General features: G+C 47.4%; 1 protein-coding gene across 3 annotated transcripts in view; it reads left to right on the top strand.

The window, feature by feature from the left end:
- Positions 1 to 12,909, top strand: part of LOC130124953 (protein eva-1 homolog A) — a 100,392-nt gene that overhangs the window by 39,370 nt on the left and 48,113 nt on the right. For 2 of the 3 annotated variants that reach the window (XM_056294328.1, XM_056294330.1), the window contains one exon: positions 10,849 to 10,992. The exons of the other annotated variant lie outside the window; for it this stretch is intronic. In XM_056294328.1, coding sequence (XP_056150303.1) covers positions 10,849 to 10,992 — 144 coding nt within the window. The remainder of the gene's footprint in view (positions 1 to 10,848; positions 10,993 to 12,909) is intronic. 3 annotated transcript variants of the gene reach the window in all.

The following is a 12,909-nucleotide window of genomic DNA, read 5'->3' as shown; positions in this document are numbered from 1 at the left end:
ACTTTAAGAATGTTTTTACGGAATTCAACATGCATGGTCTCAATTGGATGTTTTTCCCATTTATCTAGTTCTTGACTTGCAAGTGGACCCCACACTTCACTGCCATAAAGGGCAATTGGTTCTATGACTGATTCAAATATTTTTAACCAGATTCTAATTGGAATTTCAAAAGGGATTTGTCTTTTTATGGCAAGTAGAGCCCTGCGTGCCTTGTCTCTTAGTTCATTCACTGCCATGTTGAAAGTTCCTCTAGAGTTTATTCTAAGGCCTAGGTAGGTATAATTAAATGTATGGTCAATTTCATTTGATCCTAATCTAAATATGTGCTGTCTTCGCTGATATCTGGATCTTTTCGGAAATATCATTATTATTGTTTTACTCATGTTAACTGTCAGGGCCCAGGTCTGACAAAACTTTTGAAGAAGGTCTAATTGAGTCTGGAGTCCTTCCTCTGATGGTGAAAGAAGGACCAGGTCATCTGCATATAGCAGGAATTTGACCTCACTGTCTTGCAGAGTGAGTCCAGTTGCTGGTGAGTTTTCCAGCATAGTTGCCAGCTCATTGATATACAAGTTAAACAGAGTTGGGCTTAAAGGGCGGCCCTGTCTCAATCCGCACTCCTGAGGGATATAGTGAGTTCTTTTGGATCCTATTTTGATTCCACACTTAGCTCCCGAGTACATTGATTTTTCTCTCACTCTGTCTCTCTCACTCACTCACTCATTCACTCAGACAATTCAAAGGGCTTTTTTGGCATGGGAAACATACATTCAATCAAATTGCCAAAACATCTAAGAAATAAATAGTAAACAAAAACAAAAATGTATAATTGTCATAGTTGGATAATTTCTAGTAGATACAAGCCTTCAAAATACTATATTGCATATGCACGGAGTTCAACAATGTGCAAAATGTTAGCTGAGGGTACAGGCAGCTCAAATATAAATATATTGATTTAAATATATATTTGTTGAACATAGTGTTTAAAATATAGACATAATAACTTAAGTTTACAGTTGCTCTCTCTTTCTCTATCTGTTACACACACACACACACACACACACACACACACACACACACACACACACACACACACACACACACACACACACACACACACTCTCTCTCTCTCTCACCTCTACCACCCACAGACTCCCCAGGCTGTCCCAGACAATGTCTAGCAGTACCAAGCTGTAGTCTCCCTGTCAGCCAAATCTTTGATGTATCACCGGTGTCACTGGGGGCAGGAAGTGAGGATGTCATGAGTGACAGCTCAGACGAATCTTAATTATCTTTAAATGCTTTTTCCTCTCTGACTACACTCCCCCCTGAGTTGGTGCATGTGAGATGTGCATGTATTTTGTGTTTGTGTGTGTGGGCATGCTGTGGATGTGTGTTTGCATTTACATATACAAGTCGTAATTGTGAGCTCTGGGATAAGGCATTTGTTTTTGTGTCTTTTATGCTTAATTAAAAGAGCAAACGTGCAGCACTCTGTGCAGGCTACAGTAGTCTGTCGAGGGCACGTATAATAAGCATAGTTGCATATGCACAGGTGATGTGTGTATAGTGAAAGAGACAGAGAGAGACAGAGAGAGAATTTTTGAATTTTAAAAGAAGTCTTTACTTAACAAAATAATTATCCAAAAAAAATAAAATATATATATATATATATATATATATATATATATAGAGAGAGAGAGAGAGAGAGAGAGAGAGAGAGAGAGAGAGAGAGAGAGAGAGAGAGGGAGAGAGAGAGAGAGAGAGAGAGAGAGAGAGAGAGAGAGAGAGAGAGAATATGAATTACTATCACTTATTGTTATTTCTACTTTGTTTTTCAATTTACATACATTTTAACGTATCAAAAGCTTTGGCAAGACAGATGGACAATTTGTCATGCCAGTAAAGCCAACTGAATTGAATTGAGAGAAAGGGGGATGGAGAGAGAGCGAGGGGGCGAGAGATAGTGAGGGAGTGAGCGATAGAGAGAGAGAGGGAGAGAGATAGAGATAGCGCGAGAGATAGAGACTTTTCACTTTTAAAAGAACTTTTATTTACATCACAGTATAAAAATCCTCCGTTCCCATCCTGTCAACATTAAGCTGGTAAGCTAAAAAACAAAATGTCAGAGAGAGAGAGAGAGTGCGCTCTACCATTATACTGGTAGATCTTAATGTGGGCAATCTGACTTGTTAGTATGCTTATTAAACTGGCCTCTTTGTCAGCTCACCAATAATGTTATAAATCTTGTCAATCTTATTTGAAAATTGAATCAGCCACTGCCCTTATGAAAATGAACTTTGGTAGTTTTATCATTTTCCTGGGGGGATATAAAGGATGTCAGTGGCATTCAGTAGCAACCTTGACATAACCTTATTATACTCAATGGTATTTTTAACCTCTAACAGTGTGTCTGAGAATAGGACTTTCACCAACCACAGCTGCTTGATGTTTGTGTAGTGATAATACAGCAGTGTTGCTCAAAATTGGTGAAGTACAACTATAGAACAGAATACTTTCTGAGACCCATTTTAGACCTATAATAGTCATACATCTGACAGCATTAATAATAATAATAATAATAATAATAATAATAATATCATACATATAATGATAATAATAATAATATCATACATATAATAATGATAATAATTGATAATCAGCAGTAATGTAATGTGATGTAATGTAATAATCCTCTTTTGCAACACTCCAGGGTGACGACTCGTAGTAAGACTAAAAGCAAATAAAACATATGGCCCTTCGATTAGTTACTGGATATCAGATTATGCCATGCATGTGTAAGGTAGTGCACTGCTATGAGAGAAGTGTTCTTCTAAATTCAGTAATATAATGTCATATAGGCATACAATAAAGTCATCATATCATAGGATGTGGGTGTATGTGGGTGTATGTGGGTGTATGTGTAACCTGCATGGTTGGGGTCTGTATGTGTGCTACTGGCGGACGAGAGTGACAGACAGACACAAGTGCACACACAGAGCGTGCACAGCCGCCCTTTGACCCCTTCTGCTCCGTGTTTTTATGGGTGCAGCGGAGACCGGTGGGATCAGAGAGGCCTTGGCGGCTACCAAGATCCTCCTCAAAGTGGGGGGGCTGGGGTGGTGGTGGGGATGCGGGAGGGGGGGAGGTTGCGGTGGCTGAATAAGGCCAAGTTGAGCCCTCCTCTCTCATCTGCCCCATTACCATTACCATCACACACACATACACACACACACACACTAACACACCTCCTGACATCTAACAGCCCTGCCCGCTCAGCAGGGCTGTTGTTGTTGTTGTTGTTATTGTTGAGTGTCCGTCTCGGAGTGTGAGGCTCGGGCGTGGGGCGTCCAGCACGTGTTTGTTTCATGGTCAGAGCACGGGTGTATTTCTGTCAGGTTGACACAGACAGTGTCCTCGGCAGTTCAGAAGCCAGCCCGTGTCTTGCAGGGTGCGCTGCAGAGAGCAGCTGCAGGGCTAATTTAACACACGGCCTTTGCAAAGCCTGCCGCAGTTGTTGGTTAAAAAATAAGACGCTTCCTCGCCGCAACTATATGTGAACATCCCGGTGACTTTGACGAGTGCAGGGCAGAAAGGTGGCGGGATATTATTGCTGGGTTTCCAAGACTGCAGACGAGCTCAAGCATGCATGCTGGAAGATGCCGAGCGTATTCCCTCCTAAAACTCAGTCGGAAAAATGGGGAAAAAGAAGCTCGGCATGCGACTGTTATCAAGCGGCACACCTCATGTGCTATTAGCAGCTCACTCGCTTGATTAGCCAATGCTCGGGAGACTCGCAGCACCACAGGCCACCCGGGGGGGCGGGGGGGGGGGTCAGCGCTTCTTAAACCGCTGACTGCCGACTCCTGTCCAGCGTCCTTGGGCCGTGTCCAGGTGCTTATAAACCGTCATAGATTATTGTTCTGGCCAAGGGTGAACTGTTTTGCAGACTTTACCTCTGACAGCATCCGTATCTCGGTCGGAGATGATGGTTTGTTAAATAACAAGATTATCATCCACCGTAAACCAGCGATAGGCACACGTGTGGGCGTTGTGCTGAACTGTCCACAATGGAGAGTTTGTGCTGCAGGTAATCAGGGCACATTGTAGAGCTTGAGTAATAGACTGTACACTGTGTGTGGGTGTGTGTGTGTGTGTGTGTTTCTGGTATTACATCACCAGCAGTGTCGGGGGCAGATATGCAGAGAGAGTGAAGAGACGTTGGACAGGGAAACTATAATTCCAAGGCCTCAAAAATGGTTGTTTAATAGTACCTCAGAAACGCTGAGCTCATGCGAGGAGCCGTTACCCTGTTCCCCTCCAAATAAAACACATAAAAACAAGTTTACGGCTCGAAATATAAAAATATGGTTAAAGCTCGATTTCCCCTTTAAGGCCTCGCTGGTTTCTCTCTGTGGCTTCCTCGGTAATGCCCCCGCTGAGGTCCTCCGGTCAGCTCGGCAACGCAGACAGGGAAGTCGTGCCGACTGCCTCGTAGGGAATATCGAGGATTTTCGCCGAGCTGCTCGGATTTCCCGGCCGAAGACGCGTCTGACGCCTGGTGTGGTCAAACGTCAGACCCCCGCCATTTGTGTTGGGGGCAGAGAGAAAACAAAGACACAGGGGACATAGGACACCGGGACCAACACCGCCGACTGGAAGCCAGCCATGCTGGTAGAATGTCAGGAAGTGACACGGACCACATGGCAGTGGACACACACACACACACACACACACACACAGACACACACACACGCACACACACAACTACAAACATGCCCGTTAAAGCCCACATGGTTCTCCTTATCCTTGTGTGTGTGTGTGTGTGTGTGTGTGTGTGTGTGTGTGTGTGTGTGTGTGTCAGACACTCGTGTTTTATATAACATTCACTTAAAGTTCGTTAAGGTAGGCTGTTAGAATGTCAGGAAGTGACATGGACCACATGGCAGTGGTCACACACAGACACACACACACACACACACACACACTCGGGGTTTTATATAACGTTCAGTCAGAACAGGGTTACTTGTCATCTTGGAAGTCCTGGAAATTTATAGCGTAGTTTTCCGGTCATGGGAAACACCTGGAAAATGGTAAGATTAATCAAATGTCCTGGAAGTATTATCTAGTTCATGGAAAATCAGAACGTCAGGATTTTGAGGGTGCATGTGTACCTGCAGACGGGGCGTGTTTTTAATGTGATGTGTAGCAGAGCTTGCTCATGTTTGTCCATGTTCTTGTAGCTGCTGAGATGTTGCGTCCGTGCCTGCAGTTTTGTATGTCCAGTATGTTCAGTGGCTGGCTTAAAGTTGCACATTCCATGTCCGGGTAGCGTGGCGGTCTATGCCGTTGGCCACCAACATGGGGACCGCCAGTTCGAATCCCCGTGTTACCTCCGACTTGGTTGGGCATCCCTACAGACACACTTGGCCGTGTCTGCGGGTGGGAAGCCGGATGTGGGTGTGTGTCCTGGTCACTGCACTAGCGCCTCCTCTGGTCGGTCGGGGCACCTGTTTGGGGGGGAGGGGGAACTGGGGGGGAATAGTGTGATCCTCCCACGTGCTACGTACCCCTGGGTGAAACTCCTCACTGTCAGGTGAAAAGAAGTGGCTGGTGACACCACATGTATCGGAGGAGGCATGTGGTAGTCTGCAGCCCTCCCCGGATTGGCAGAGGAGGTGGGGCAGCAACCGAGACAGCTTGGAAGAATGGGGTAATTGGCCAAGTACAATTGGGGAGAAAAAAAAGGGGGGGGGGAGTTACACAGTCCATGTCGAGACTGTTGAGGCGTCCACGGATAGGTAATACCGAATAGTATGGCCTTCTGTAATCAACAGCCTTCATGTAGCCTATATCCTGGAAAATGTCCGCCAAAAAAGTCCTGGAATATGATATTCCGAAAAGAGTGGGATACCGTGTCAAAGCAGTAAAAAAGAGGGCTTTAGCTCCGACAGAGCGTGCGTGCATCCTTTCATGGTATCCTGGCATCGGACAGTGTGTCCATTTTCTTCCCGGCAACCATTTTAATCTCATAACAATGGCGTGCGTCACAGGTGAGTAAGAGCAGAAGAGGAGATGGGTACTTCTGACACGGCTGTCCACCCATTGTCCCGGGCAATTCCAGGAAAGCTGTGTGTGTGTGGGTGTGTGGGTGTACACATTTGAATTTCCTTAGAAAGGTGTGCCGCATGTTTGTTCGTGCAAGTGGGTATGTGTGTGTGTGTGTGTGTGTGTGTGTGTGTGTGTGTGTGTGTGTCAGACAGTGAAACACACAATGAGAGAACAAGACAAATGCTGTGTGTGTGTGTATGTACATCTGATCTATCTATCTATATATATATATATATCTATATATATATATATATATATATATATATATATATATAAAACGTAGGTTATATAGTTTTTGTCTCAGTGCATCCTGCAATTTGGCCACTTGCATCTGATCTCAGTCCATTTTGAAATCAGTCAGTACGTGTGTGTGCGTGTGTGTGCGTGTGTGTGTCTCCAGGAAACTCTACCTTATTTCCACAACGACTGGTCCTCTTCCACAGCCCTTCTCTTAGGACCACAGGCCAGTTTTCAGTGGGTGTGGGGAGGGTTGAGGTGTAAATGCTTGGAATGGGTTGAGGGTAAAGGTCAGAGGTAACAGGTTATGCTTTTGTCCCTGCATGTGTGTGTGTGTGTGTGTGCGCTGCTCTATGCTAGTCCTTCTGTATTAAGGCTGCTAATGAGAGCCAGAGGTCGGAATGCTCCTTTAAATTGCATAAATCCTGTGAGCTTCAGTGGTTGTGTGTGTGTGTGTGTGTGTGTGTTGTGCATGTGTATTTCTGTATGTGTGCGCGCCCGTGTGCTCATGGGTGCACGCACATTTGACAGTGTCAACACGCACACATACGTCTTTGGCTGGAATGCGTGTGTGTGTCTCTACTTTCTTCGATCTATAAGTCTCTAATTGTCTCCCAGGCCCCGCCCGGCGTCACCCCCGGCCCCTCCGCGGGCCCCCTGTTCAGCTAATCACCCAGACGGGGAATCAAAGCTTAGGCTAATGGGGGCCTGTCTGTCAGTGGGCTCCCTTGTCAGAGATGAAGGTTTTCATCATGGCAGACTCAGACAAGCCCTCTGGGAAGGACAGGAGAGAGGGAGAGCAAATTAAAGAAAGAAGACGTGTGTGTGTGTGGGGGGGGGGGCTTATCCTATGGAATCTGTTGACACGTGTGCTAAAACACATACCAGTCATTGTTTGTGTGACGATTGAACCTTTTGGGAGCTGTAGTTGTAGTTCACAGAGCTTTTTAACATGCAAGCAGATTCATTTAGCTGGACTTTTGTAAGCAGCCTGGTGGCACTCTCTTCTTTTTTGGGGGGGGCGGGGGATTCCCCCCCATTTTTTTCCCCAATTGTACTTGGCTAATTACCCTATTTTCCAAGCCATCCCAGTTGCTGCCGATCCGGGGAGGCTGCAGACTACCACATGCCTCCTCCGATACATGTGGAGTCGCCAGCCACTTCTTTTCACCTGACAGTGAGGAGTTTCACCAGAGGGACGTAGTGTGTGGGAGGATCACGCTATCCCCCCCAGTTCCCCCTTCCCCCTGAACAGGCGCCCCGACTGACCAGAGGAGGCGCTAGTGCAGCGACCAGGACACATACCTACATCTGGTTTCCCACCCGCAGACACGGACAATTGTGTCTGTAGGGACGCCCGACCAAGCCGGAGGTAACACGGGGATTCGAACTGGCGATCCCCATGTTGGTAGGCAATGGAATAGACTGCCACGCCACCCAGATACCCCGGCACGCTCCTCGTACAGTGCACCGATATTCACCACGTATTTTTCAAATGAGTCATCACACTGACAACCTGCATCATCTCAGATAATACTTATTAAAATCATGCTCACTTGAAAAACAGAGCACTTTGTGATGCTTGTCCAATACTTTGCAGCCATGTTTACACACCGGTGAGATTAGAGATGTGCAGGCTGTTGCTGGGAACTGCTATTATACCAAAACAGAGAGGGATTTTTTCCCCCCCTAAAGAATTCACTTTTTCAAGACATTTGTTTCTGGAAACCTGTCAGTGAGTGTGAATTTTCTGGAGAAGTCAGTGTTGCTAAGGCTCGGGCCTGCGGGATGTGTGGTACTTATAGTTTGGCTACAAGCATGGAGGCCAGCTAGAGAGTTTAAGTGGGAACCAGTTAACCTTTGAGGTGTGCCATTCATTATCTGGTTACAGTCCACCAGTTCCCACAGACCTCCACCTTGCTACATCCTGGATGGGAATTCCAGCATGTCAGCTCTGGCTGGGATTGCCGGGAACATCCGGCTGCTCCTCCGGACCGCATCCAAAGGGATAGACTCCGATTCAGATTTACCCTCCGCAGGGGTTCTTCTGTTAGCGGTGGACCACACTGGTTTTCCCCCGGACAAACAGAGTGTACACCCTGATCTGATTACAGATACAACACGGGCGAGACTGGGATGAGACTGGGATTAAAGCAGGGATTCTTTCATCTCTCTCAGAATTGCAGATCATTAATCCGGCGTGCTGTCATTCACAACATGCGGATGTTGATAGTGTACAGGTTGGAGCCTTTCACTTCCTCACTGGGTCATTTGACCCGTGACCTCCGCCATCATTCATCGTGGCCTGTTGACGTGTGAGTCGAGCCTTAACCGGCCTCTCCTCCCCTTCTCCCTCGTGCTCATATCTCTGTGGGGGCCGAGGGGGAGAGACCCCAGTGTCCATTTTCAAAGGCTGCTCTCCTGGTGTTGTTTTTAGGGGCTATATGGACCGTGGGTCCTGAGAGGCGTCCATGTGGAACCCCATCAGGCTGTGTGTGTGGGGGGGGGGGGTATGTGTGTGTGTATTCTTCCTACCACATGAAGAAAAGATGGACGCATTTAGCGCCCCCTACACCTCTACTTGTCTACTTGTCGACCTTCATTGAAGTCTTACACGTTTCCTTTTTACTTTGCTCAGCACAACGGAGAAACGCAACCTGTCGTTAAATCAGAGCGACGCATGATATCTAACCGGTGTACCAGAGGTCAGCCGTGTAACTTTCTCACACATGATTACGCATATTCCCAAGACCACTGTGCACAGACCTTCACACACGGACTAAACAATGCCAATTATTTTAAAGACAGGAAGACTGCACCCAATATTTTCCTTAAGCACGCCGTCTCTACTCTGTGTTATTTTAGTTTTACAGCCGGGAGGAGGAAAACTTGACATTTCAGCTTGTTAGAGCAAAATAAATGAGACGCTGATGAAGGCCAGACGGGCCGGAACAGTCGTCGTTTTTCTTCCTGCAAGCCGTAAAAATAAAATAAAGCGGAATAAAGAAGACAATGTTAAGAAGAAATGTAGGTGGGGCGCCCGGGTGGCGTAGCGGTCTATTCCGTTGCCTACCAACACGGGGCTCGCCGGTTCGAATCCCCGTGTTACCTCCGGCTTGGTCGGCCATCCCTACAGACACAATGTGCCGTGTCTGCGGGTGGGAAGCCGGATGTATCGGAGGAGGCATGTGGTAGTCTGCAGCCCTCCCTGGATCGGCAGAAGGGGTGGAGGTGGGTGGAGCAGCGACCCTGACGGCTCGGAAGAGTGGGATAATTGGCCGAGTACAACTGGGGAGAAAAAGGGGGACACCCCCCCCCCCAAAAAAAGAAAAAAAATCAGGTGCGGGATTCCTATCTCACAAAATAATCGCGACTACTATTTCTGTGATCACAATTTCTAGCTTCATGATTTGGCACGAACTCTCGCCTGCTTCTCTCATAGGCCTGCTCTCTCGGTGTGTTAGCTTTGCTTATGATGTCTGGGAAGTTAAATCCTGCACTGTGAACATCAAACCAGCCTCCAAACAATGCATATATATGCAACGCGATATGAGAATATGAAGGTTTTGTGGTTCCTGTCTGGCCTAGCCAATGCCGTCATTAAAATACTATTTCTTAAGCAGAGGCACATAAAACTGCCATTCTGAGCCCTTCAAAAGCCATGTTATGGCGTGCGGGCACGGTGGGCTGGTATTTCATCATCATCTATAGCTATCCCTAGAGGAGGGAAACGGAGGAGGGAGACGCAAAGAAAAAAAGGAAAGAGGCTGGTCTGCGAGTCAGTGCTCCCCGGAGCGGGGAGCCCCTGGGGTCCAACTGACAGGTGCTTAGAGATGATGAATGAGGACCCCGTCCATCACTCTGGTTAGTGTCCACAGTGCGCAAGGATGAAGAAAGACAGACAAACTCACGGATGTACACATATACACACACACATATACACACACACACACGTGTTGTGGATCAGGTATCCCTGAGACAAAGGGGGGCCTGGACAGGGGTTTCCATATGGGACCGGTGAACAGTGGCGCCGGAGAGGGAGCAGAGGAAGCCATTGTGGGAGAAAGTGTGTTGGAGATGTCCCCTCGCCCTCTTCAGAGGGCGTGCGCGTGCCCCCCATCTCTGTTGCAGCCGACAGAATCATGGAGCCCCGTTGTGTCTCAGGCACCACGTGCTGATCTCACAGTCGGTGTCGAAGGAGACGAGGGGACCGCTGCATACATGGACGAATAAATAAATAAGTGAGCAAATAGAGGAAATGGCAGCAAGAGGCACTTCCATACTTCCCTTTAATAGTCAGTCTTCTCTTGATGGCATATTTCTGATATGATTTACCCACCTCTTCCGTCTTTCTACCTCTTTCTTTCTTCCTCTGCCTGTTCCCCTTTCTTTCATCTGCATTACTCTGTTTTTCTTTGACTCTCTCTCTCTCTCTCTCTCTCTCTCTCTCTCTCTCTCTCTCTCTCTCTCTCTCTCTCTCTCTCTCTCCCTCCGTCTCAGACTGCCAGTCGGGCTTGGCTCTGCAGGTGTTGACAGCCCGTTGTCAGGGAAAGAAGAGCTGTCTGGTGCGAGCCTCCACCCGGGACTTTGGAGACCCCTGCTACTCCGGCACCAGGAAGTACCTCAGCGTCATCTACACCTGTGGTGAGTTCAATGTGGAGCGCCTCTGCTCAGTTCTCTTCCTCACCACTAGGGGGCAGTGCTCTTTCACCGATCATGGGCCTCGGCCCGGTCCTAGTTAGTTCTTGGATTTAAAAACCAGATGAGATGCATGCAGTTCGGCATCACAGATATATCCTATGAGCCCCCACAGTTACTGGTGTTCTCTATGGCACTATATGACCCTATAGCACTATATGACCCTGGATATAGCAACTGTAAGATTACCAGAGTTCATTTCTGCAAGGCGGCAGAGAGGAGAGAAAGACTTCGGTGATTTTAATGATGACGATGACGATGATGATGATGAGGACGTCATTCTATGGAAAGCTTTATCTAAATTGGTTAATTGCTGTTTTGCTGACTCCGCTGGGAAAATAGTCCTTTATCCTATATAAATATAGACGATATAGGGTGGTTACCTTCCAAACCTTTTCCTATTTACAAGTCAAATTCCTCCGTCAAAACATAATATTTTCCATAATCAGTGTGGGCAATTACTTTCATCTTCATCACTCAAATCCCCAATTCATGCCTGGACAGATGAGGGGAGAGAGAGAGAGATGAGCTTTCTTTCAATATGTTCCCCACCCCCAGGCCGTTTCTGCTCTGTCAGGACTGTGATTCATTAACCACACACACACACACACACACACACACACACACACACACACACACACACACACACACACACACACACACACACCGATCCTTCCTCAGCATACCTCCGTGGATCCCGCGCACGAGTTGTGAAAATCAGTTTGAATGTTTGTTGTGTGGTGGTCCGTTGTCGTCGTCCATTCTCTAGCTCAGAGACAGCAGGCCGGTGCAGACGGCGGACTCGCTGTGATCTTAACCGGCAGCTCAGCCGTGTCTGAGGAGTCGCTCGGCTCCGGTCTTTGGTCTGACCTATCTTATCTGCAGCTGATAACCACGCAACGCCCTTTCTAACAGCCCCGGTGCTGCCCGCCCAGGTTGTGTGTGTGTGTGTGTGTGTGTGTGTGTTTGGCAGCGGTTGGGTATAGGGGGCCTGAGGAGAGGGAATTAGGGAAGAGTATGTGTTGTGATTGTGTGATTTGTGTGTTGGACGGGATGGATGGGTTTTCTGGGTTGCGGTGGGAGGTGAGAGGGCTTGGTGGGAGTAAATCAGTCTAACTGTTGTAGACACTGAGTCACTGGTTGCTCCAGGCTCTCACAAAGTGGTGAGTTTTAGGGATCCTCTTTCATTGGCGTTGCAGTGTGTGTGTATGTGTGTGTGTGTGTGTGTGTGTGTGTGTGTGTGTGTGTGTGTGTGTGTGTGTGCGTGTTTTGTGTCTGACCCCTTTTGTGTTGGAAGATGGGTGGTAGTCCAAGCAAGATAGCTCAATATGTTTTGTGTGTGTGTGTGTGTGTGTGTGTGCGTGCATGTGCGTGCATGTGCGGGTGTGTGTTTCAGAATCTCTATGCTGCCATGAGTATTACAACATTTCTAATCTGGATTCTTTATATTTAGATGTATTAAAGGAGATATTTTTGTTTCAGTACTTCTCTCTCGTCTATAGTCTCTCTCTCGCTCTTTCTCTCTCTCACTCTGTCTCTCATTCTTTCTCTTTCTCTCTCTCCCACTCTCTCTCATGCTCTCTCTCTGTCTCTCTCTGTCTCTCCCCCCTCTCTCTCTGTCTCTCTCTGTCTCTCTGTCTCTCCTTCTTTCTCTTTCTCTCTCGCTCTGTCTCTTTCTCTGTCTCTTCCCCCTCTCTCTCTGTCTCCCCCCCCTCTCTCTGTCTCTCTCTGTCTCGCCCCCCCCCCATCTCTAGAGGTAGATATATTGTAGTTTGGAGTGACTACCAAACTCTAGGCCAGTCTCTGCTACTCTGTGATTTATAATGCCATCAGCCTAGCTCCAGCTCCTTCCTCATACACAGC

This window comes from Lampris incognitus, chromosome 15, assembly GCF_029633865.1.
Source record: "Lampris incognitus isolate fLamInc1 chromosome 15, fLamInc1.hap2, whole genome shotgun sequence".
Classification (NCBI taxonomy): Eukaryota; Metazoa; Chordata; class Actinopteri; order Lampriformes; family Lampridae; genus Lampris; species Lampris incognitus.
The sequence above is the reverse complement of the archived record's forward strand: the minus strand, read 5'-3'. Positions and strand labels throughout refer to the sequence as shown.